Source organism: Filicampus tigris, chromosome 13, assembly GCF_054856515.1.
Source record: "Filicampus tigris isolate MCC_2025a chromosome 13, RoL_Ftig_1.0, whole genome shotgun sequence".
NCBI lineage: Eukaryota > Metazoa > Chordata > Actinopteri > Syngnathiformes > Syngnathidae > Filicampus > Filicampus tigris.
In genome coordinates, this window is record NC_141229.1 from 22,904,563 (window position 1) to 22,925,955 (window position 21,393).

Genomic DNA, 21,393 nt, shown 5'->3' on the forward strand with positions numbered 1-21,393 from the left:
TGAAAATGACATCCCAACTGCTCACAACGACCAATCACAGCTGATCTGTTTTCTGAATCTGTCGCCCGTACTCCCGGAAGTCATTTCGTTTGCGACTGCTTGAAAGCGAGGTGCTAAGCTAGCTTGCCCTGTAGCAGTACTGACTTTATTTATACTATATGTAAGTCCGTGCAAAGCAGCAACGAGCTGCGTGCTGCACATCATCTCAGTTGTTAGAAATAAACGACCCCACTAACAAGTATCGTTTTCACTACGGAGGCGAATGAGGGGTCATTAAGTGTGCTAATCGCTAAAGTGAAATGTCGAGAATAGCAAAATAAGTGCTTAGGTGTACACTAGACTTTTTACTAAAGCCTGACTAGAACCGCGTAAGGGTGGAGATTAGGCCTGCACGATGTGTCTTTTGAACATCGCGATTGCAAAACTTTTGTTTTGCTTCAAAAAACCAGCAAGCTACTCCGTGCTACACAGCCTGTCTCGCTCACCCCCTCCTTCCTGCCAATCAGTCACCGGCCCCTCCCCCTCCACTCTGCTGTCTGCTAACAGGCGAGGAGATGACAGCGGCAAAAGCGGCAGTGGATTTAGTCCCCAAAAGAAAGTCAACATCCAAAATATGAAAGTATTTCAGCTATAAAAAGGAAGATTGGCGACTACCGCCGCCGATGGTATGGAAGGGTATTACATCTTATGCATGCGCAGAAGGTACTTTAATGGTCAGCGTCGCTGTTTGTCGTTACGGTGTGTTTTGTCAGCATGACGTGCCCACAGCCGGCCAGACGCCACAGGGGGTAAGCGTCTGTCACTGTTGGTGAACGTCATTTTGGTGTATCAGGGCCTTTAGAGGTTTTTTATTTTTTCTTCTATTTTTTTTTAATTGACTCAAGGGTCTAATGCACCTGCTCTTTTTATTTTTTTGCTTAAAATATGTTTAATATTTTGCTGCTGTTTACATTGAAGTGTGAAATACAATGTTAAACTTGTGCTGCAAGCAGTTATAAAGAGCCCTTGCAGCCCTGGCGACGGAATACCGGCACGTTGGGATGCTCGCACATCGGAATTGAACAATCGAAATTATCACGTGGATCAAGTTACAGCAGCTTTTGTAGTCAAGGTGAGTCGAAACTTTAAAGTAAATTCACAATGGCGGACTTCCTCTTAGGTTTAGCATATGGCACCAAGAGGCTTTTTTGTAGTTCTCTTTCTGTTTTATATACTATAACATTTTCGTAGATGTAGGTGATGGGGGCGCTGGCGAGCAATTTTTTTACAAATTACACAAAAAACTAAAAAAATATTGGTAATTTCGCCAGGCCTTATGTATGTGCAAAGTTTTGTGAGATTTCGAGCATGTTCAGACCCTCAAAATGAGCGTTGTTTTTTTTGTGAACTGCGTGTTGCCATGGCAACAGCTTTTCGCGAAAATCACAAATTTCGTTTTTTAATATTAGGAAGTCGTAAACACTGTTCCGAGCAAAGATGAGGTGGACCCGGTTAACCTGGTAGGATAAAAACATCAAGGAAAAAAACATGTATTTCCTTCAGCCACTAGGTGGCGCTACCACTACGATGAAAAATAAGTTTGTAGATGTCTTCAGCCTTTGGCTATCATCAAATATGAATAATGTCGAAAAGTTTGGATGATCTGAGTCAAGTTAAAACTGTATTTATTGTCACTTTGAATAATCAGACTTTGCAGCAGCGCCAAGGCCACGCCCTTCGCTGAAAATCTATAACATTCGGCATAGAGCAAGATCAATGTCTTGAGGCTTTTCTGAGAGGTTTTCAGTCGGATTCGTTCAACGGGCTCCGTGCAGTAAACAGAAATGTAAAAAAATGACAACTTTTTTCGCCACTTGGTGGCGCTATATGTATAATAGAATATTATCATATAGATGTCTTCAGGTCGCGACACTTTACGTACAGGTGAAGTTTGGGATTTTTTGGAGCATGTGCAGGGGAGTTATTAAGGTCTTTCTCCTGTATGGCGAAGGAAAAAATTACACCAAATTTGATGCCCCGCCCCCATCATATAGTTTATTGAAAACTCAAAAAAATGTTCCCAGTTGTTGCCCGAGGTGTTAAGATGATATATACGAAGTTTGAAGTCAATTGGCATAATCCTCTGGGACATGGGTTCAAAAGTATGCACCCTGTAAATGTGCAAAAATGGTCCAAAATTGGACGTTAAAAAATTATAGCTCACTTTCTGTACACTTTAGACTATGGCTGCAATGGACTTTTTTGTACATCTCGGGGTGCTACACGTGCTTGCCAATTTTCGTAGGCCTTGGTCAAACTGGCTGGAATTCTATTTTGTTTTCCTACTCTAGGTGGCGCTACAGAGCCATTTCGCTTGCGCTGTTTATGGCGACGTTAAAATATCACATTTTTCGCCAGGCCCGATGACATTGCAAATTGCATGTTTAGGGGTTCAAAAATGCAATAATTTGGTCAGAAAAAAAACACAATAATAATTTCTTCAAAAACAATAGGGACCCAGCAGCGGTCACTACTCGGGCCCTAACTAGAGCTGCAAGCTACTATAAAGGGCCCTCGCAGCCCTGGCAACGTTGGTGTTCCGGCACGTTGGGATGCTCACACATCGGAATTGAATAATCGAAAATATTACGTGGATCAAGTTACAGCAGCTTTGGTAGTCAAGGTGAGACCAAACTTTAAACTAAATTCAAAATGGCGGACTTCGTCTTAGGTTTAGCATATGGCTCCAAGAGGCTTATTTGGAGGTCGCTTCCTGTTTCCAAATTTTCGTAGATGTAGGTGAAGCGTACAAACGGGGTCACTTTTTAAAAATATTCTAAGGGATGGTAGCGAGCCATCTTTTAAAGATTGCACAATTGAATAATTGATTTTTGATTCATTTACCAGGCCTCTATGTGTGCAAGGTTTCATGGGTTTTTGTGCATGTTTACATTTTCAAAATCAGCATTGAGTTATTGTCAAACTGGGCGTTACTATGGCAACAGCTTTTTGCGCTAAATCTCAAACTTTGTAATTTAACATCATGAAGGCGTAAACACTCTTCCTAGCAAATATGAGGGCGATCTGGCTAGCCAGCCAGGAGAAAAACATGAAAGAACAAAACATGTACTTCATTTAGCCAGTAGGTGGCGCTCCCACTACGATGAAAAGTTAGTTCGGAGATGTCTTCAGGTATAGACTCTCATCAAATATGTGACATTTTGACAAGATATTTTCATGTGGATCACATTACAGCTGCTTTTAAAGTCAATGTGATGCCGAATTGTAAAGTAAATTCAAAATGGCGGACTTCCTGTTAGGTTTAGCACTTGGCTCCAAGAGACTTTTTTGTAGGTCTTGACCTGTTAGATATACTACCAAATTTTCATAGATATAGGTGAAAAGTACAACCAGGGCTGTGGGGGCGCTAGCGAACAATTTATTAAACATTTGTGACGTAAAACAAAAAAAAAAAAAAAAAGATGATTTCACCAGGCCTGAAGTGTATGCAAAGTTTCGTGAGATTTCATGCATGTATAGACCATCAAAATCAATCATTTATTTGCGAACTGCCCGTAGCTATGGCGACAGCTTTTAGCGAAAAATCACAAATATCGTATTTTAACATCAGGTAGGTCTACAGAGTCTTCCGAGCAATTCTGAGGTCGACCTGGTTAACTGGCGAGGAGAAAAAGATCAAAGATTAAAACATGTACTTCCTTTCGCCAGTAGGTGGCGGTACCACAACGATGAAAAATAAGTTTGGAGATGTCTTCAGGCTTCGACTTTTATCAAATGTCAGTAGTTTGTTAGAATAAATTATCATGTGGGTCACAAAACCTCTTTAGTGTCCTTGCATTATTAGAGTAATAGCTTTTAGTAATAAATATAACAACAGCGTCCTGTTCACTCTGAATGTTTTACTTATTTTTTTTATTTTTTATTTTTTTTTACAGTTTTTACAGTGGCTCTGTTTGACTGTGTTTGACACACCACAGTGTACGGGGGAACTTTGAGATCTGGTTCTGTTTGGCTGAGTGTGAGAAGTAGTATGCCTGATGATAATTGGCTGCCGCGAGGCGAAATGGCAAAAAAGTTGATTTGTTTTATATGCGATGAATGGGGCGAATGGACAGATTTTCGGTGCTTCACTCCGCGTCCCACAGCTGCAAACACATCATTCCCACTGCCCAGCACGCAACCGCGCCCGCCCGCGCCAACTAAATTGACTTCAATTGAAACGCTACGCCAGAAAGGCTCCCACCGCAGTTGGTGTAAACGCCTCCGCACCGAGCAGAGGGGGAGGGACGCAACACGGCTGTAGGCTGCGAAGCATGAGCTGCGGGTGACCGGATGTTTTGATCGGCAATAAAAGGCTTTGATCGAATATTCCGATCACGTAATTTTTCACGAAAGATATTTTACAAATTTAGCATTGTCAACATTTTGGAAATTGTTTTTGTGTTTATTGACATATTGCTTAAAGGGACACCTGATTGGGCTGAACATCAACACTTATATAATAGGTCTGTATAAAAAAATGTCAGCACTAAAATTCACCCCCCCTAAAAGAATCTGTAGTGATTTATGGGCTTTTTTGTGATGACTAAAGCCGCAAATTGGCCCGCCCACTTTTGGGGCGTGGTTTTTTTTTTTCCTTTCTCCATCTCAGGCTGTCTACGTCATCACAGGGAGGCAAGCATTGTTATCTGTGTTGTTCCTTGTTTTGGTTTGTCACCTAGTGTCTGAAATTGATTAATTGCCATTAAAATTCATCTGAACATTCCTACTCTTGTCCATTTCAAACTGAAAATATAAAAGCAGGCGGCAAAATATATATTATATATTTAGTTATTATTAACATCAAATGTTAGCTCCTATGAGGAAAAACCACTATCACCTCCACAAAATCAAAAATATTGTGCTGATGCTGATCTTTTTTTTTTTTTTTTAATTACCGGTTAGAGTGGACAATACCAGAAATGTGCATATGAATTTTAGTGACAATTGATCGTAATTTAGCGATGCAAACGCTTTGTTATTTTAAAGCAGCTCCCGCTAACTCCTGCGGCTAGTCGGGGCAGGATTAGCTTTCACTTTCTAACAGTCAAAGTTAGCAGAAGGAGATCTTATTCTTACCGTCCATCGATGAGTGAGCTCGTGTCTCGGACACCGCTCATGCACTCGCCGCCACCGGTCAGCCAGTAGCCGGTGTTCTGCCTGAGATTCCGCTCGGCATCACTGGTGCGGCGTGTGATCGCTAATAAGTGGCCGATTCGAGAAAGTGGGTGGAGGTATAAACTAGGCAGCCAAGATGCTTCGTGTCTACCTTCAGCCATGTTTGCCACGGCTGGTCAGCCAGCCAGCAGCATCGTGTTTGCTACAGAGGAGGTCTGTTGCATCGTACGCTCTAATTCTGTCCAGCCAGAGATACAGCGACATCGCCGTGCGAGAAGGGCCGGCCTGTGTGCGTCAATGTTAGATAAATACAATCGGCTAGTTGAAATGTTAAAGTTGGACTTTAAGGGCACCGGACCACGCGCAGGGGTGGACCTATGAGAAAAAGTAAGTCAAGCTAACACTTTAAATGTAATCTATAACAACCTATGAGCAATTCAGCTAATGAACGCAATGTGTTTGAGTATCTTGGTGACTTATGACATGAGACAACATATGTGACAAGTGCACCTCAGCTGCTGTAGGCTGCTCATTTCTTGTTCTTTTTGGGCACACATGGAAAGGCTAATTGTGATATGATGTTTTCAAATGTTGAAGTGGGCCTAAGAGATGTCCACATGTATTGGGGACGATTGATCCTCGTTATTTTGACAATATTAGCGATGTTATTTACGACTTTGAATGGCAAAATGTAATCGCTCCCGCTCGTGACGTCACAAAAGGCTTGTAGGGGCGGGAGGGGGATGGGTGCTGTGGCCAAATGGCTCATTTTTGACTTCCGGCGCCGCGCGAGTGGCAGCCCGCTACAGTAGCTCCGGCTCATCGGTGAGCCTTTTCGTGTGTTTTTGTTCTTTAATATTACTCTACCTCATACTTTTTTGGTATAATTGATAGTCGTAACTTGCGTAGCAATGGACACCCAAACTGCGGTATTCTTGCTGCTGCTGATGGCTATTGTTTGCGCGATCGTGTCCGGCGACTTGGCTCGGAGCCGAGCCCCCATTGTTTACAGCCGGAATCAGCTGTTAGCACTCCGTGCTAACCATGCGCCGGCTCCCGGGGCGAGACCCGATATCCCCCGTGAGCTGAGGAGGAAGAGACGGGGATCTCGTGCGGGGGTTAAACGCAGGGAAAGGAGGAGACGATACCATCCCGTCCTCCCGTCTGTTATCATGGGGAATGTTAGATCGCTCCCCAACAAGATGGACGAGCTAGCGGCGCTTACCCGGCACGAGAGGGACTTCCGGGAGGCTAGCCTGATGCTATTCACGGAGTCGTGGCTAACAACGCTAACGCCGAACGCGGTCGTAGAATTGGACGGCTTCCAAATCATACGCGCGGACAGGACGCTGGAGAGTGGAAAGAGGAAAGGAGGAGGGCTGGCTGTGTTTGTGAACGATAGATGGTGTAATCCTGGGCACATCACGATTAAGGAGCAGCTTTGCAGCAGGGATATTGAGCTGCTAGCTGTTGGCATGAGGCCATTCTACATCCCGCGAGAGTTTAGTCACGTGATCGCGGTGACTGTCTACGTCCCACCAGCTGCCAGCAGCGACACAGCCTGTGATGTCTTGACTGCAGCAGTGAGCAGGCTACAAACACAGCACCCAAATGCCCTGGTACTCATCTCTGGTGACTTCAATCATGCCTCCCCTTCCTCCTCTCTGCCTTCATTCACACAGTATGTCACCTGCCACACCAGAGACAATAAAACACTGGACCTTTTCTATGCCAACACCAAGGAGGCATACACATCACTGCCCCTCCCCCCGCTGGGCAAAGCTGATCACAACCTGGTGGCTCTTCAGTCTGTGTACAAACCTCTGGTCCGCAGGCAGCCAGCTGTGACCCGCACGGTTCAGAGATGGTCTGGAGAGGCCGAGGAGGCCTTAAAGGACTGCTTCAGCACAACTGTGTGGGAAGTTTTCAGCGATGCTCACGGGGAAGACATTAGTAGTCTAACGGACACTGTTACAGACTATATAAATTTCTGCATGGAGAACACCATACCCACCAGGACAGTAAGGTGTTTCTCCAACAACAAACCCTGGATCACACCAGACATAAAAGCTCTCCTGAAGGAGAAGAGGAGGGCTTTTGCGTCAGGCAACATAGAGGAGCGGAGGACTGTGCAGCGCCAGCTGAGGAGGAGGATCAGAGAGGGGAAAAGGTCCTACAGGAAGAGGATGGAGGAGCAGCTGCTGCAGAATAACGCCAGGGGAGTCTGGAGGGGCCTGAAGACCATCTCAGGCCACGGACAACCCAAGACCCGGACTGGGGGGGACCTGCAGTGGGCAAATGAGCTAAATCTCTTTTTCAATAGGTTCGATCAGATGCCTGCCTCCACTCCGTCTCTCCTGCTGCAGTCTCCACCTACTCCTCCTGCTGGGCGTGTCACCCCCTCCCCTCTTTTCTCCACAGTCTCCAGCTCCCAGCTACACCAGATAGCCACCACTCCTTCCTGTCCAGCCTTGGCCTTCACAACATCTCAGGTGAGGAACCAGCTGAAGAAGATGAAGGCGAGGAAGGCAGCGGGTCCAGATGGCATCAGCCCCCAGCTCCTCAAATCCTGCGCAGACCAGCTGTGTGGAATTGTCCAGCACATGTTCAACCTGAGCCTGAAGCTGGGCAGGGTCCCCCAGCTATGGAAAACATCCTGCCTGGTCCCGGTGCCAAAGACCCCCCACCCGAAGGAGCTCAACAGCTTCAGACCGGTGGCGCTGACGTCTCACCTGATGAAGACCCTGGAGAGACTGGTCCTTGTCCACCTGCGCCCCCTGGTGAGCTCCTCAATGGACCCACTCCAGTTCGCATACCAGCCTGGCATCAGTGTGGATGATGCCATCATCTACCTCCTCCACACTTCACTCTCCCACCTGGAGAAGGCGGGGAGCACTGTGAGGATCATGTTCTTTGATTTCTCCAGTGCTTTCAACACCATCCAGCCCACCCTACTGGGAGACAAGCTGGAGCGGGCGGGGGTGGCGCACCACCTCACCACATGGATCCAGGACTACCTCACAAACCGGCCATAGTATGTGAGGACACAGGACTGTGTGTCTGACGTGCTCCTCTGCAGCACGGGGGCCCCACAGGGAACTGTCTTGGCTCCCTTCCTGTTCACCCTCTACACCTCGGACTTCAACTACAACACCCCTACCTGTCACCTGCAGAAGTTCTCTGACGACTCTGCGATTGTCGGCCTCATCACAGGCGGAGATGATCGGGAGTACAGAGAACTTACTCAGGGTTTTGTGGACTGGTGCCAGCAGAACCGCCTCCTGATCAATGCGGGGAAATCCAAAGAAATGGTGGTGGATTTCGGTAGGCGCCAGCACTCTTCACCTGCACCAGTGAACATCCGGGGAACAGATGTTGAGAGAGTCTCAACTTACAAGTACCTGGGTGTTCATCTGAACAATAAACTGGACTGGTGCGACAACACAGACGCCCTCTATAGGAAGAGTCAGAGCAGACTCTTCCTCCTCAGGAGACTGAGGTCTTTTGGGGTTCAGGGGACACTCCTCAGGAACTTTTATGACTCGGTGGTTGCATCGGTCATCTTCCAGGGAGTGGTCACCTGGGCAGGCGGCGTCTCGGCCCGGGACAAGAAGCGGCTGGACAAACTGGTCAAGAGGGCCGGCTCTGTCCTGGGCTGCTCCCTGGACTCTGTGGACTCGGTGGGGGACAGGAGGATGTTGGCCAAGCTGTCATCAATGCTGGGCAACCCGGACCACCCCCTCCAGGGCACCCTAACAGCACTCCACAGCACCTTCAGTGACAGACTGTTACACCCTCGCTGTGCAAAGGAGAGATTCCGCCGTTCCTTCTTGCCTGCTGCTGTCAGACTCTTTAACAAGAACATTGTGTAGTCTCTACAAACTGGCGGTCATTAGTGCAATTGTGCAGTCCTGCACCTGAGCTCGTATCGTGCAATACCCAATATTCCCCACTACTGTAATACCGTGCAATACTCAACATTCCCCACTACTGTTAGTCTAGTTTTATTTTTATCCAATGCTGTTCCTTACATTTCACTACAGCACTGCAGCACTGTCACTTAGAGTATTTTTTCCTCTGTACTATGTACAGGCCGAAATGAGTGTTCCTCATATTTTTTATGTAGATGTAGGTTGGTGTGTATACACATGTGTATATACACATGTTACTGCGTATATCTACATAGGTTTGATTCTAAATGTTTGCCGTCAATGTTATACATTAATGGCCACATTATGCCGCCGCCCCTGTGTGACCTATATCTTTGCTACTGTAACAATGAAAATTTCCCCACTGTGGGATCAATAAAGGCATTCTTATTCTTATTCTTATTCTTATTTTGTGGGCGGTTCTGAACTCATTAGTTTTGTACTGATTTCTCCAAAACAAATTGATAAAAGTTAAAATGCAAGCTAATATTTTCCTGATAAAAAAAAACAAACATAAATTCAGTTTGTCTTTTGAAAAATGAACCGTCGCAGCTGATCACTTTAAGCAATAAGTTTTAATGTATTTGATGGTATGATGTCATTTTCTGTCACATTTGTAAATGTTGTATGTTGTAAATGCACTCAAGCTTCATTTGAAGAAAATCGCAAATCGAATCGAAATAGCAATATCTGTCAGAAAAATCGCATTTCCTAAAAACGTTCAGCCCTAGCCCCAGTTGAACGTTTCACCAAGATCTACCAAAACTTGGAGGCATATGTAACAGCCCAAGACCTACAAAAAGTCTCTGAAGCCCTACTCTAAACTCAACCGGAAGTTGTCCATTTTTAATTTCCTTCCAATTTGCCTTGTTTTGGGACCATATTTTCAAGGTCATATTTTATCAAAGTAGCTTTTCAACTGATATACTTCATTTTCAAAAAATTCCAATTCCAATGTGTCTGTATCCCGTGCCAGTACTCCAACTTGGCCAGAGTTGTGAGGGTTCTCTTTTCTTTCTTTCTCAAGGAAGAACATGAAACCTGATTATGGGAATATCTGTACTTGACAACACCATACAGCATTTTTTAGCACAATAGACCAGGAAACAAGTTCAAAATCAACAGTATAGTTATATAGCACAAAAGACCAGGAGGACCCAAGTCCAAAATGAACAGTCGAGTTAGTGTAGAGCACGTAACACGTTACAGGAATAACGTGAAGTGGTCCAGTGGTCCAATACGTCAGTGTAAAGGGTATGTCATTATTTTGATACTTAATCATCTTAAATGTTTTTTCAGGGAATCAGATGCCATTCATCGTTGCACTTTTATTCTTTACACACTAACTAAATGCTGGAAAATTAATTTTGACCAGTGCGTTGCAGGTGAAAAGAAGTTTTGAAATGATTTGTCTTCATCCAATTTTTTTACATCTCAAAAACCTGGTATTTGAAAAGTGGTGTGTTAGCTTTTTATATCCACTGTAAAAGGGGAGCAAATATCAGCAACTTTTTATTGGACAAAATTACTCACGGTTATATAAAGAGCCACATTCAGCATATTCCATGACCAAACAGACCTGAGAAACAAAACAAAGTCACGTTATGTTAATGTTGGGTAATCAATTCCAAAAGATAAGAAAATATCCCTTTAGTTGCAAGCACATAAAGGTTAATTAATAAAAGTAGGATAAAATGTGATATAAAATCAGTATAATATACCATTTTTTTAAGGTAAGATTGAGCGGGACTGGTATCACCAGATTAAAAAGAAAGCTTGTCAATCTATAGATGACAGCCGATGTTTGAGGATGATAGTGAAGTGGGTGCAGTGACAAGGTTGGCCGCCACTGTTATTGCGGAGTCTGGTGGGCACAATGGAACTCATGCAGTGCTCAGTTCTCCTTTTGAATGGAATAATGCACTGCCTAAAGGAGCTTGCCATCTGCCAAAGCTTGCCACAGACAGGGGTAAGGAAGTTTATCTAAGGGCCGTATCTCACTGAGCAGCGAAGACTTGTGATGGCAGTGAATGTTGGAATCACCAACTTTTCTGACGAAAAGCACGTGGTCTACTCTGTTATTAGCAACTATATAGCATTGTTGAGCGAAAAAAATATAACAGGTTGGTGCAGGGCGGCCCTCATCTTCATATTTCTCTTTCACCATCTACTTCACCACCTCTCTTTTGCTCTTACTGTCTTTGAACTCGTCCACACGTGTTTTAAGCATAGGGTACTCTTCAAAAAAGCCAGCTTGACATTTCTTTGTTGGCCGATGTCCAAGGATAGCTCTACCTCTTCTTTTTCCACACAGTCATCTGAGGTTGAGGAAGAGGAGTCACCTGTTCAGCAGCAACAGCGGGGTACACAACATTTTCTGAAACTGATGGTACTTCTTAATCGGCAGAGATCTTGTCCACGACATCCTCAAAACACTGAGGGGTGTGTCTTCCTTTTTGGCGAATCAAAAAGAATCTCCACGTGGCAATGTCGGCACACAACTCTGGAATTTATCCACATACCTTTCCCCATCGGCGATTTTAACAGGAAAGCCAAAATGTTCCCAAACAGGAGACCGCAGCGTACGGGGGGACCTTTGAGCTATGGCTTGTTTGCGTATGCCATAATAATGCCATTTATCCATGTATTATGATTTATCAAGGCTTCTGGCATACTGGCTCCTCTTCTGTGCCCCCACTCTCCTATGTAGAGTTGTCCCGATCACGTTTTTTCAGGTCTGAGTCTTTTGATTTTGAGATCTGTGATCTGCCGATACCCCGATCCGTTACCAATTTGAGTCCCAATCCAATACATCGGCAATGCATTAAGAAAAAAAGTGTGAATCTGATTTTTCTGAATATAGAAATATACATATATCAACGTGTATGTTATATGTTGTTATATATATTTCTATTTTATGGACCATTTCACCAAATCAGTGCCCCTTTCTTTTTGTAATACTCAAAATAAACTCAAAGTTTGATATTTTTTTTCCTCTTTTTATTTTAGCACAAAATTTGATGATACACATATTGAACAACTAACTCAATGTGCATTGCTTCAATTACTCAGTCAGAGATAATTGAAAAACATAACCTTAAAAATTACCAGCTTTTAGGAACAGTTTTTAACAGATCAACATAATTAGCAGTCTCAACAGACTTAATTATGCAAAAAGTCAAACATATATCATGCCACCTAAACATTGCATGGTTCAGAATATAATCAAAGTAGAAAAAATAGTTACATGCAGGCTTCACTCGAATAAACTATTCAATGAGTTCCTAAATTGAAATGACTCAGGAACTTGGTTTATTGTCTTGTGCATAGACAAACTATCTTGTGCATTTGTCAACGAGAAAAAAGTCACTGTCTGTCTTTTCATGAATTATAAAATGATATAGTGGGTTTGTTGCCCACAAGTGACCTACAATGCGTCTCCCTGTGGCAACAATGCCACTTATATGGCACTGTGACAGAACTGCATCATGCATAACAAGCTGCAGCATGCGTGCCATACACCCCAAACTCGGTCGCCCATTTATTATCGGTCATAGCTTTCACTATGTTCCGCGCATTATCTCTCAATACCAGGTGTATTTTGTCTTTTGGAATATGCCTCATTTCGAACAGTGTCATTAAAAGCAGTACGCGAGTGAAAAACTCCCTGTTAGGCTCAACATCGACACAGGACTGACATCCGAGCTCCATTTAACACTTGTAAAACTTAAACAGGATAATAGGCCTTCTTTTAGGAAACTTTCGATGTGACAATACACTCTCTGGTGGAGCTACGTCCGAAGTATTTGCATCCCGGAAACACGTAGCTAGCGAGGCTCAAAGTGGGCGAGCAGACAGCGGAATATGGTGTCTTCCACCACCAAGAAAGGTTGGTCATCAAGTCCGATAAATTTCATTATTTTCCTGGTTATTTGCGTTGCCTTTTGCATCCAAATCTGATGTGGCATTTCAAAATAAAAGCCCCCTGAAATATGCACATTTCACTGTCATCAGGCCTGATTGTAAAATATCATTAAAAATGATCCTTTAGCTATCGTGATACCAGACCAGTTCTCAAGGACACAAGACGACCCCGGCTGTCACCAAAACAAGTCCCATCCAAATCTGATCTGGCATTTCAAAATAAAAGCCACCTGAAATATGCATATTTCACTGTCATCAGACCTGATTTTTAGAAAAACGTGAAAAAGTATATATTAGCTATCGTGATACCAGACCAGTTCTGGAGGACAATAGACCACCCCAGCTGTCCACCAAACAGGTCCCATCCAAATCTGATGTGGCATTTCAAAATAAAAGTCGCTTGAAATATGCACATTTCACTGTAATCAGGCGTGACTTTAAAGAAATTATTAAAAGTGATCCTTTAGCTATTATGATACCAGACCAGTTCTCAAGGACACTAGACGACCCCGCGTGTCACCAAAACAAGTCCCATCCAAATCTGATGTGGCATTTCAAAATAAAAGTCCCCTGATATATGCATATTTCACTGTCCTCAGACCTGATTTTTAAAATAAATATATTAGCTATCGTGATACCAGACCAGTTCTGGAGGACAATAGACCACCCCAGCTGTCCACCAAACAAGTCCCATCCAAATCTGATGTGGCATTTCAAAATAGAAGTCGCTTGAAATATGCACATTTCACTGTCATCAGGCGTGATTTTAAAGAAATTATTAAAAATGATCCTTTACCTATCATGATACCAGACAAGCTCTGTATGACACTAAACCACCCCGGCTGTCACCAAAACAAGTCCCATCCAAATCTGCTGTGGCAGTTAAAAAAAAAAAGTCCCCTGAAATATGCATATTTCACTGTCATCAGGCTTGATTTTTAAAGAATCATTTAAAAGTATCCTTGAGCTATCATGATACCAGACCAGTTTTGTATAACAGTAGACCACCCCTGCTGCCACAAAAACAACTCCCATCTAAATCTGATGTGGCATTTCAAAATAAAAGTCCCCTGAAACATGCATATTTCACTGTCATCAGACCTGATTTAAAAAAAAAAAAAAAGTTAAAATATATCCTCTAGCTATTGTGTTATCAGACCAATTCTGGAGGACACTGGACCACCCCAGATGTCCACCAAAGCAAGTCCTTTCCAAATCTTATGTGGCATTTCAAAATAAAAGTCGCCTGATATATGCACATTTCACTGTCACCAGACCTGATTTTTAAAAAATCATTAAAATATATCCTTTAGCTATCGTGATACCAGACCAGTTCTAGAGGACACTGAACCAGCCCAGCTGTCCACCTAAAGTGGTCCCATCCAAATCTGATGAGGCATTTCAAAGTAAAAGTCGCCTGAAATCTTTCAAATTTGTCATCAAGCCCGATTTAAAAAATCATTAAAAATTATTATTTATTTTTATTGTTGTTGTTATTACTATTATTTTTATTCCTATTGTTACTCCTATTATTACTATTAATATTATTTGTCATAGTAGTAGTAGTAGTTGTAGTAGTAGTAAAGGTTTCATATAGTAGGACACATGTTTGCATCCACTGGGATATTTTAAGTCATCCCAAACATACTTTTTTCAAGAATATGTTCTATGCAAGCCCACTTGTTGAAACAAGGCATTCTGATTAATATTGCCTTTGTGGAATTTGAGTTAAGCAGAAAAATCCACCCCTTTTTCACAGCTGACCTGTGTTATGAAGCTGAGCCATAATTGGTCGGTATCTGACCCTGAGCAGTTGTGATGTCATTTTCAGTCGACAGAAGTTTTGGAGTCAGCCAGTCCTTTCTCAAACGTCTCCAGTTGGTCCAAAATGCTGCTGCCCGTCTAATAACTGGAACTCGGAAGATCGAGCACATAACTCCAATTCTGGCCTCCCTTCACTGGCTTCCAGTGCATTTTAGGGTTCAATTTAAGATTCTCCTATTTGTCTTTAAATCATTAAATGGCCTCACCCCGGCTTACCTCTCTGACATCCTCCACTCCTATGCACCTTCCCACAGCCTTAGATCTGTGGACCAGGCGCTGCCCGAGGTGCCGAGGACCAAGCGGAGCCTCAGAGGGGATCGAGCCTTTTCGGCTGCTGGTCCTTCCCTTTGGACTGACCTCATATTGGTTGTTAAGCAAGCCCCCTCTCTGTCCATTTTTAAAACCCGGTTGAAGACACATTTCTATTCTCTGGCTTTTAATTCGATCTTTAATTTTTGGCTCTTTTCAAGTGTCTATTGTTATAGTGTTTTATGTTCATTAATTGATTCCATTTTGTTGTATTATGGCTATTTTGTTGCTTGTATGTCAAGTGCTTTGTTCCAGCTCTAGCTGTTATGAAATGCACTATATAAATAAAATTGTATTGTATTGTTTAAAATGCCCCCCGCCTGAGATGGCTAAAAAGAGGTGGATTGTGCTGTTTAACTCATATTCCACAAACACAATATTAATCAGTATGCCGGGAACATATTCTTGAAAAAAATATGTTTGGGTTGATTTTCGCTTTACGTTGCATACATTTATATGTATATAAAAAATATTATATTAATATTGGTTTATTTTATTGAGTTATTGTTCAAACATTTCAGATTGCTCATCATTTGCATTGGCGTGTCATCTGTAGTCATGCAGACTACACTCTGGACTGGTCGCCAGCCAGTCACAGAGCACACACACAGACAGTGTCACTGAGCAGGAAGCGATCCCATGCTGCCCGCACACAACTCAAGAGAGTATACCACTACACCATCAGCAACTGCATTAATCTGTGATTGTTTTAAAAATGTACTTTTAAATATTTGCACCAAAATGATAATAAATTCTTATTTCTAGTTTATGTGGCCACAAATATTCTAGTCGGTTCAATGTGGGATTAATGCGGCCCGTGAACTCAATGTGTTTGACACACGACTTTATACCATTTACTCTTCACTTTCACTGGGATAGAGAAAATTACTCTTTGACACGACGCAATACCGATCACAAGCAATATTATAAATAAGTAGTCCAAGATTAATTTCCAAGGCTCTAAATATTTTTCTTTACAGAGCAGTTTGTGAATCAACAACTTTATTTGAGGAGCAACTTTCGAACTTCCATCCATCCACCCATCACCTACTGCTTATCCGGTGTCAGGTTAGAGAGGCTGCAGGGAAACCCAAACTTTCGTCTCCCCAGCCTATTCTCCCAATTCTTCTGGAGGATCTCAAGATGTTCCCAGGCTGCCCGGGATACGTGAGTGTCCTTGGTTGTCCCAGGGCCTCCTGCCCCAACTTTCTAACTTGATGGAGCTATTTTTTTTTTCAGGTTAATCCTGGAGAACTGAGGCAAAGGTTTTATTAAACACTACAAAAAAGACCATATAATTAAAGAATGAACAATTGCTTTTTAATATTTAGAATAAACAGTTGTATTTCTTAAATACACGTTGTGAAGAACCGCAAACATGATTTTCTCGTCTAAAAGCAAAGAAAATTGGATTTTGAAAAAAAAAAGCTCTGCTGTAATGTAATTTCTCATCAAATAAAATTTTGGTAAAATGTGCATATTTCAGGGGACTTTTATTTTGAAATGCCACATCAGATTTGGATAGGACTTGCTTTGATGGACAGCTGGGGTGGTCTAGTGTCCTCAAGAACTGGTCTGGTATCATGATAGCTAAAGAATATTTTTTAATGAAGTTTTGAAAGCAGGCCTGATGACAGTGAAATGTGCATATTTCAGGTGACTTTTATTTTGAAATGCCACATCAGATTTGGATAGGACTTGCCTTGGTGGACAGCTGGGCTGGTCTAGTGTCCTCCAGAACTGGTCTGGTATCATGGTAGCTAAAGTATCATTTTTAATGATATTTTACAATCAGGTCTGATGACAGTGAAATGGGCATATTTTAGGGGACTTTTATTTTGAAATGCCACATCAGATTTGGATGGGGCTTGTTTTGGTGACAGCCGGGGTCGTCTAGTGTCCTTGAGAACTGGTCTGGTATCATGACAGCTAAAGGATCATTTTTAATGATATTTTACAATCAGGCCTGATGACAGTGAAATATGCATATTTCAGGGGGCTTTTATTTTGAAATGCCACATCAGATTTGAACGGGACTTGTTTGGTGGAGAGCTGGGGTGGTCTAGTTTCCTCCAGAACTGGTCTGCTATCACGATAGCTAATGGATATTTTTTAACGTTTTTTTTTTAAATCAGGTCTGATGACAGTGAAATATGAATATTTCAGGGGACTTTTATTTTGAAATGCCACATCAGATTTGGATGGGACTTGTTTTGGTGACAGCCGGGACCGTCTAGTGTCCTCAAAACTGGTCTGGTATCACGATAGCTAATGGATATTTTTAATAATTTCTTTAAAATCACGCCTGATGACAGTGAAATATGTATATTTCTAGGGGGCTTTTATTTTGAAATGCCACATCAGATTTGGATGGGACCTGTTTGGTGGACAGCTGGGGTGGTCTATTGTCCTCCAGAACTGGTCTGGTATCACAATAGCTAATATATACTTTTTCACGTTTTTCTAAAAATCAGGTCTGATGACAGTGAAAAATGCATATTTCAGGTGGCTTTTGGATGGGACCTGTTTGGTGGACAGCTGGGGTGGTCCCCTGTCCTCCGGAACTGGTCTGGTATCACGATAGCTAATATATACTTTTTCACGTTTTTTTTTTAAATCAGGTCTGATGACAGTGAAATGTGCATATTTTGGAGGACTTTTATTTTAAAATGCCAGATCAGATTTGGATGGGACTTGTTTTGGTGACAGCCGGGGTTGTCTAGCGTCCTTGAGAACTGGTCTGGTATCATGATAGCTAAAGAATAATTTTTAATGATATTTTACAATAAGGCCTGATGAAATAGGCATATTTCAGGGGACTTTTATTTTGAAATGCCACAAGATTTGGATGGGACTTGTTTTGGTGACAGCCAGGGTCATCTAGTGTCCTTGAGAACTGGTCTGGTATCACGATAGCTAAAGCATAATTTTGAATGAAGTTTTAAAATCAGGTCTGGTGACAGTGAAATGTGCATATTTCAGGGGACTTTTATTCTGAAATGCCACATCAGATTTGGATGGGACTTGTTTTAGTGACAGCCGGGGTGGTCTAGTGTCCTCCAAAACTGCTCTGGTATCATGATAGCTAAAGGATAATTTTTAATGATTTTTTAAAAATCACGCCTGATGACAGTGAAATATGCATATTTCAGGCGACTTTTATTTTGAAATGCCACATCAAATTTGGATGGGACCTGTTTGGTGGACAGCTGCGGTGGTCCAGTGTCCTCCAGAACTAGTCTGGTATCACGATAGCTAAAGGATATTTTTTAATGAAGTTTTAAATTCAGGCCTGATGACAGTAAAATATGCATATTTCAGGGGACTTTTATTTTGAAAATCCACATCAGATTTGGATCTGACTTGCTTTGGTAGACAGCTTGGGTGGTCTAGTGTCCTCCAGAATTGGTCTGGTATCACAATAGCGAATGGATATTTTTTAATGATTTTTTTTTTAAATCAGGCCTGACGACAGGGGAATGTGCATATTTCAGGGGACTTTTATTTTGAAATGCCACATCAAATTTGGATGGGACTTGTTTTGGTGACAGCCAGGGTCATCTAGTGTCCTTGAGTACTGGTCTGGTATCATGATAGCTAAAGGATAATTTTTAATGATATTTTACAATCGGGCCTGATGACAGTGAAATGTGCATATTTCAGGGGGATATTATTTTGAAATGCCACATCAGTGTTGAACGGGACCTGTTTGGTGGACAGCTGGGATGGTCTAGTGTCCCCCAGAACTGGTCTGGTGTCACGATAGCTAAAGCATATTTTTTAATGAAGTTTTAAAATGAGGTCTGGTGACAGTGAAATGTGCATATTTCAGGGGACTTTTATTCTGAAATGCCACATCAGATTTGGATGGGACTTGTTTTGGTGAAAACCGGGGTGGTCTAGTGTCCTCCAAAGTTGGTCTGGTATCATGATAGCTACAGGATAATTTTCTTTAGCTTCCAAGACCACGCCCTCAGACGTAGAATAATTAACGCATTTTATTAGTCCAACCAGCTACTGTGGGAAACAGCCGACGCCAGCCAGGACACTACAACAACCATTAAGTCAAAAAGTGTCACGGCTCCCTCTCCTTCATCCTCCGCTGCTCCTCTCTCGCCCACACCTCCTCCCATATAGCGAACCGCGCGATGCATTCATTTAGAAACAACAACAATAACACGGCAAAACGGCAATAAAAGGCTTTGATCAAATATGCCGATCACGTAATTTTTCACGGAAATGGGCCGATCATTATCAGTGCCCGATCGATCGGCGCATCCTTACCAAATACTGTATTTATTTCTACCTCCTACCGTATCGCTTCACTGTAGAAATGCCCCGACACGCTGGACCACATTTACAGTACTTCTGTAGACAATACATTGAGTGACGCCCTCTCTCTTCTGCTCATGTGGGTCACGTTGGCGACACGTGTTCATACAGCAGACAACACCAAGGTCACATTTATAATGTAATATGAACGCTTACACAAAAAAAAACAGTCTTTTTCAAAAAATCCGAATTGAGCATTAAGACATGTGGTGTGAACCTAGCCTATGATTATCACATGCCTACACGTACACATACAATTTGGCAACTTTATGATGCAAAAATATTGTGAGTTTCCTTCTTATTTTTATTTAACGGCCGAGTTAGGCTGAGTGAGTCACTTCTGCAACAAATGTCTTTTATTCTCTCTTTCTTGAACAAAGAAAATAAAACCTGACATGGTTAGGAGTGGAATCTAAACTATGGCAATACTTGATGACGCCATATGGCACTGGGCTCAAATTCAAGGCCCGGGGGCCAGATATGGCCCGCCACATCATTTTATGTGGCCCGTGAAAGCAAATCAAGCATGTCAACTTCCATGATGTTTGCTAAAATCGGAACCAAAATTTAAAATTGTCATAGGTATTGTGATGTTGCAAACATTTTCTTGTTCCCAAATACCTTTTTACATTAACTTAAACAATAGTAAAACAAACCATTATTGTTGTCTACTGTTTTTAAAACTAGCTATACATCAATTTGTTGAGCAGTGTGTACATAATAATGTGTGAAGATGTTTAAACATTTATATGGTTTCACAAAATTCACAGCCATAACGGCCCTCCAAGGGAAACCATAACTACAACGTGGCCATCAATAAAAATGAGTTTAACAGCCCTGCCATACGGCATTTTATGGCACAACGGAGCAGGAAACAAGTCCAACATTAACAGTAGCGTGTTATAGCACGGAACACGACACGGTGATTAAGTAAACTGGTCAAAAAGATCCACTATGGCAGCGTACAGGGTATTCATTATTTTGATACTTAATCACCTTAAATCTTGTTTCATACACACTGCCTAATAGAATCAAGGAAAATTAATGTTGAATTGTGTGTTTCTTTAAGAATTCCCCCTTGTGAATGAATTAACATGATTTTTTTTTTGTGAGTGTTGCATACTTACAGGATTGTCACAAGAACCATAAAGCTTGACAATGTTCGGGTGATTAACTCTTGAGAGCTGGCGAAGCTGTACGAAGACAAAAAGGGGCAAATTATGTTTTTAAGTACTCATCCAACAAATGAACTTCATGAGTTGATTTTTTTTTTGCAGAGGTCACTATTGACAGAAAGTCTGTCAATCCGTCAATGACAGACGCCTATTTTACTAACGAATGACGTTCGATTGGTTGCCATGACAATAGAAATCTACCAAGTACAATCTTTGATTGAGTCTAATATTTTTATGTATGTGTATTTGCATATCATGAGCCATATAGCATAACTGCCCAAGTCATTTTTCAGTATTGTTGGAAAATCAAAAAAATCAAAAAAATTTTAGAACACACAGTAATTTTTTTTATTGAGTGTTTCTCCTTTCGCTTACTTGTCCACCCATCTCATTGAAGTTTTTGTTGCAATACCAATAAAAAAAAATTTTAATGTGTTTTTTCTTGTCTTCCAAATGTATTGAAAAATTACTTAGGCAATTATCCTATGTGGCCAACGATGTAAACCTTCATGGTTATGGTTTTCTGTTAAACCTTGGTGAAATTATTTATTTTGAGAATATTTTGTAAACAATTACTTCCGGTTTGGATCACTTATGCCAGATGTATGTCAGACAGACAGAGAGAGATCGCAAGAGAGACGAGAGTGTGAGGTCGTGTGATGAACTTTTATTATCTTTGATTTATGTATTACTGGGTTACAATGCACATATGGTATGTTTATTTTGTTTACTTATTGAATGTT

The 21,393-nt window shown here is 42.0% G+C and overlaps 1 protein-coding gene and 1 long non-coding RNA gene across 6 annotated transcripts in view; one reads left to right on the top strand and one right to left on the bottom strand.

Moving 5' to 3' along the window:
• LOC147137970 (mitogen-activated protein kinase kinase kinase 7-like) overlaps positions 1-21,393 on the bottom strand; it is a 144,401-nt gene that overhangs the window by 109,584 nt on the left and 13,424 nt on the right. For 4 of the 5 annotated variants that reach the window (XR_015089338.1, XM_086049770.1, XM_086049771.1 and 1 more), the window contains 2 exons: positions 20,603-20,668; positions 10,620-10,665 (listed from right to left, as the gene is read on the bottom strand). Coding sequence is in view for 4 of the 5 variants with exons in the window: in XM_086049770.1 (XP_085905896.1) it covers positions 10,620-10,665; positions 20,603-20,668 (112 nt within the window). In the remaining variant the exon portion in view is untranslated. The remainder of the gene's footprint in view (positions 1-10,619; positions 10,666-20,602; positions 20,669-21,393) is intronic. The other variant, XM_086049772.1, reaches the window with a different exon arrangement.
• Positions 1-21,393, top strand: part of LOC147137971 (uncharacterized) — a 49,524-nt gene that overhangs the window by 2,262 nt on the left and 25,869 nt on the right. The window lies entirely within an intron of this gene.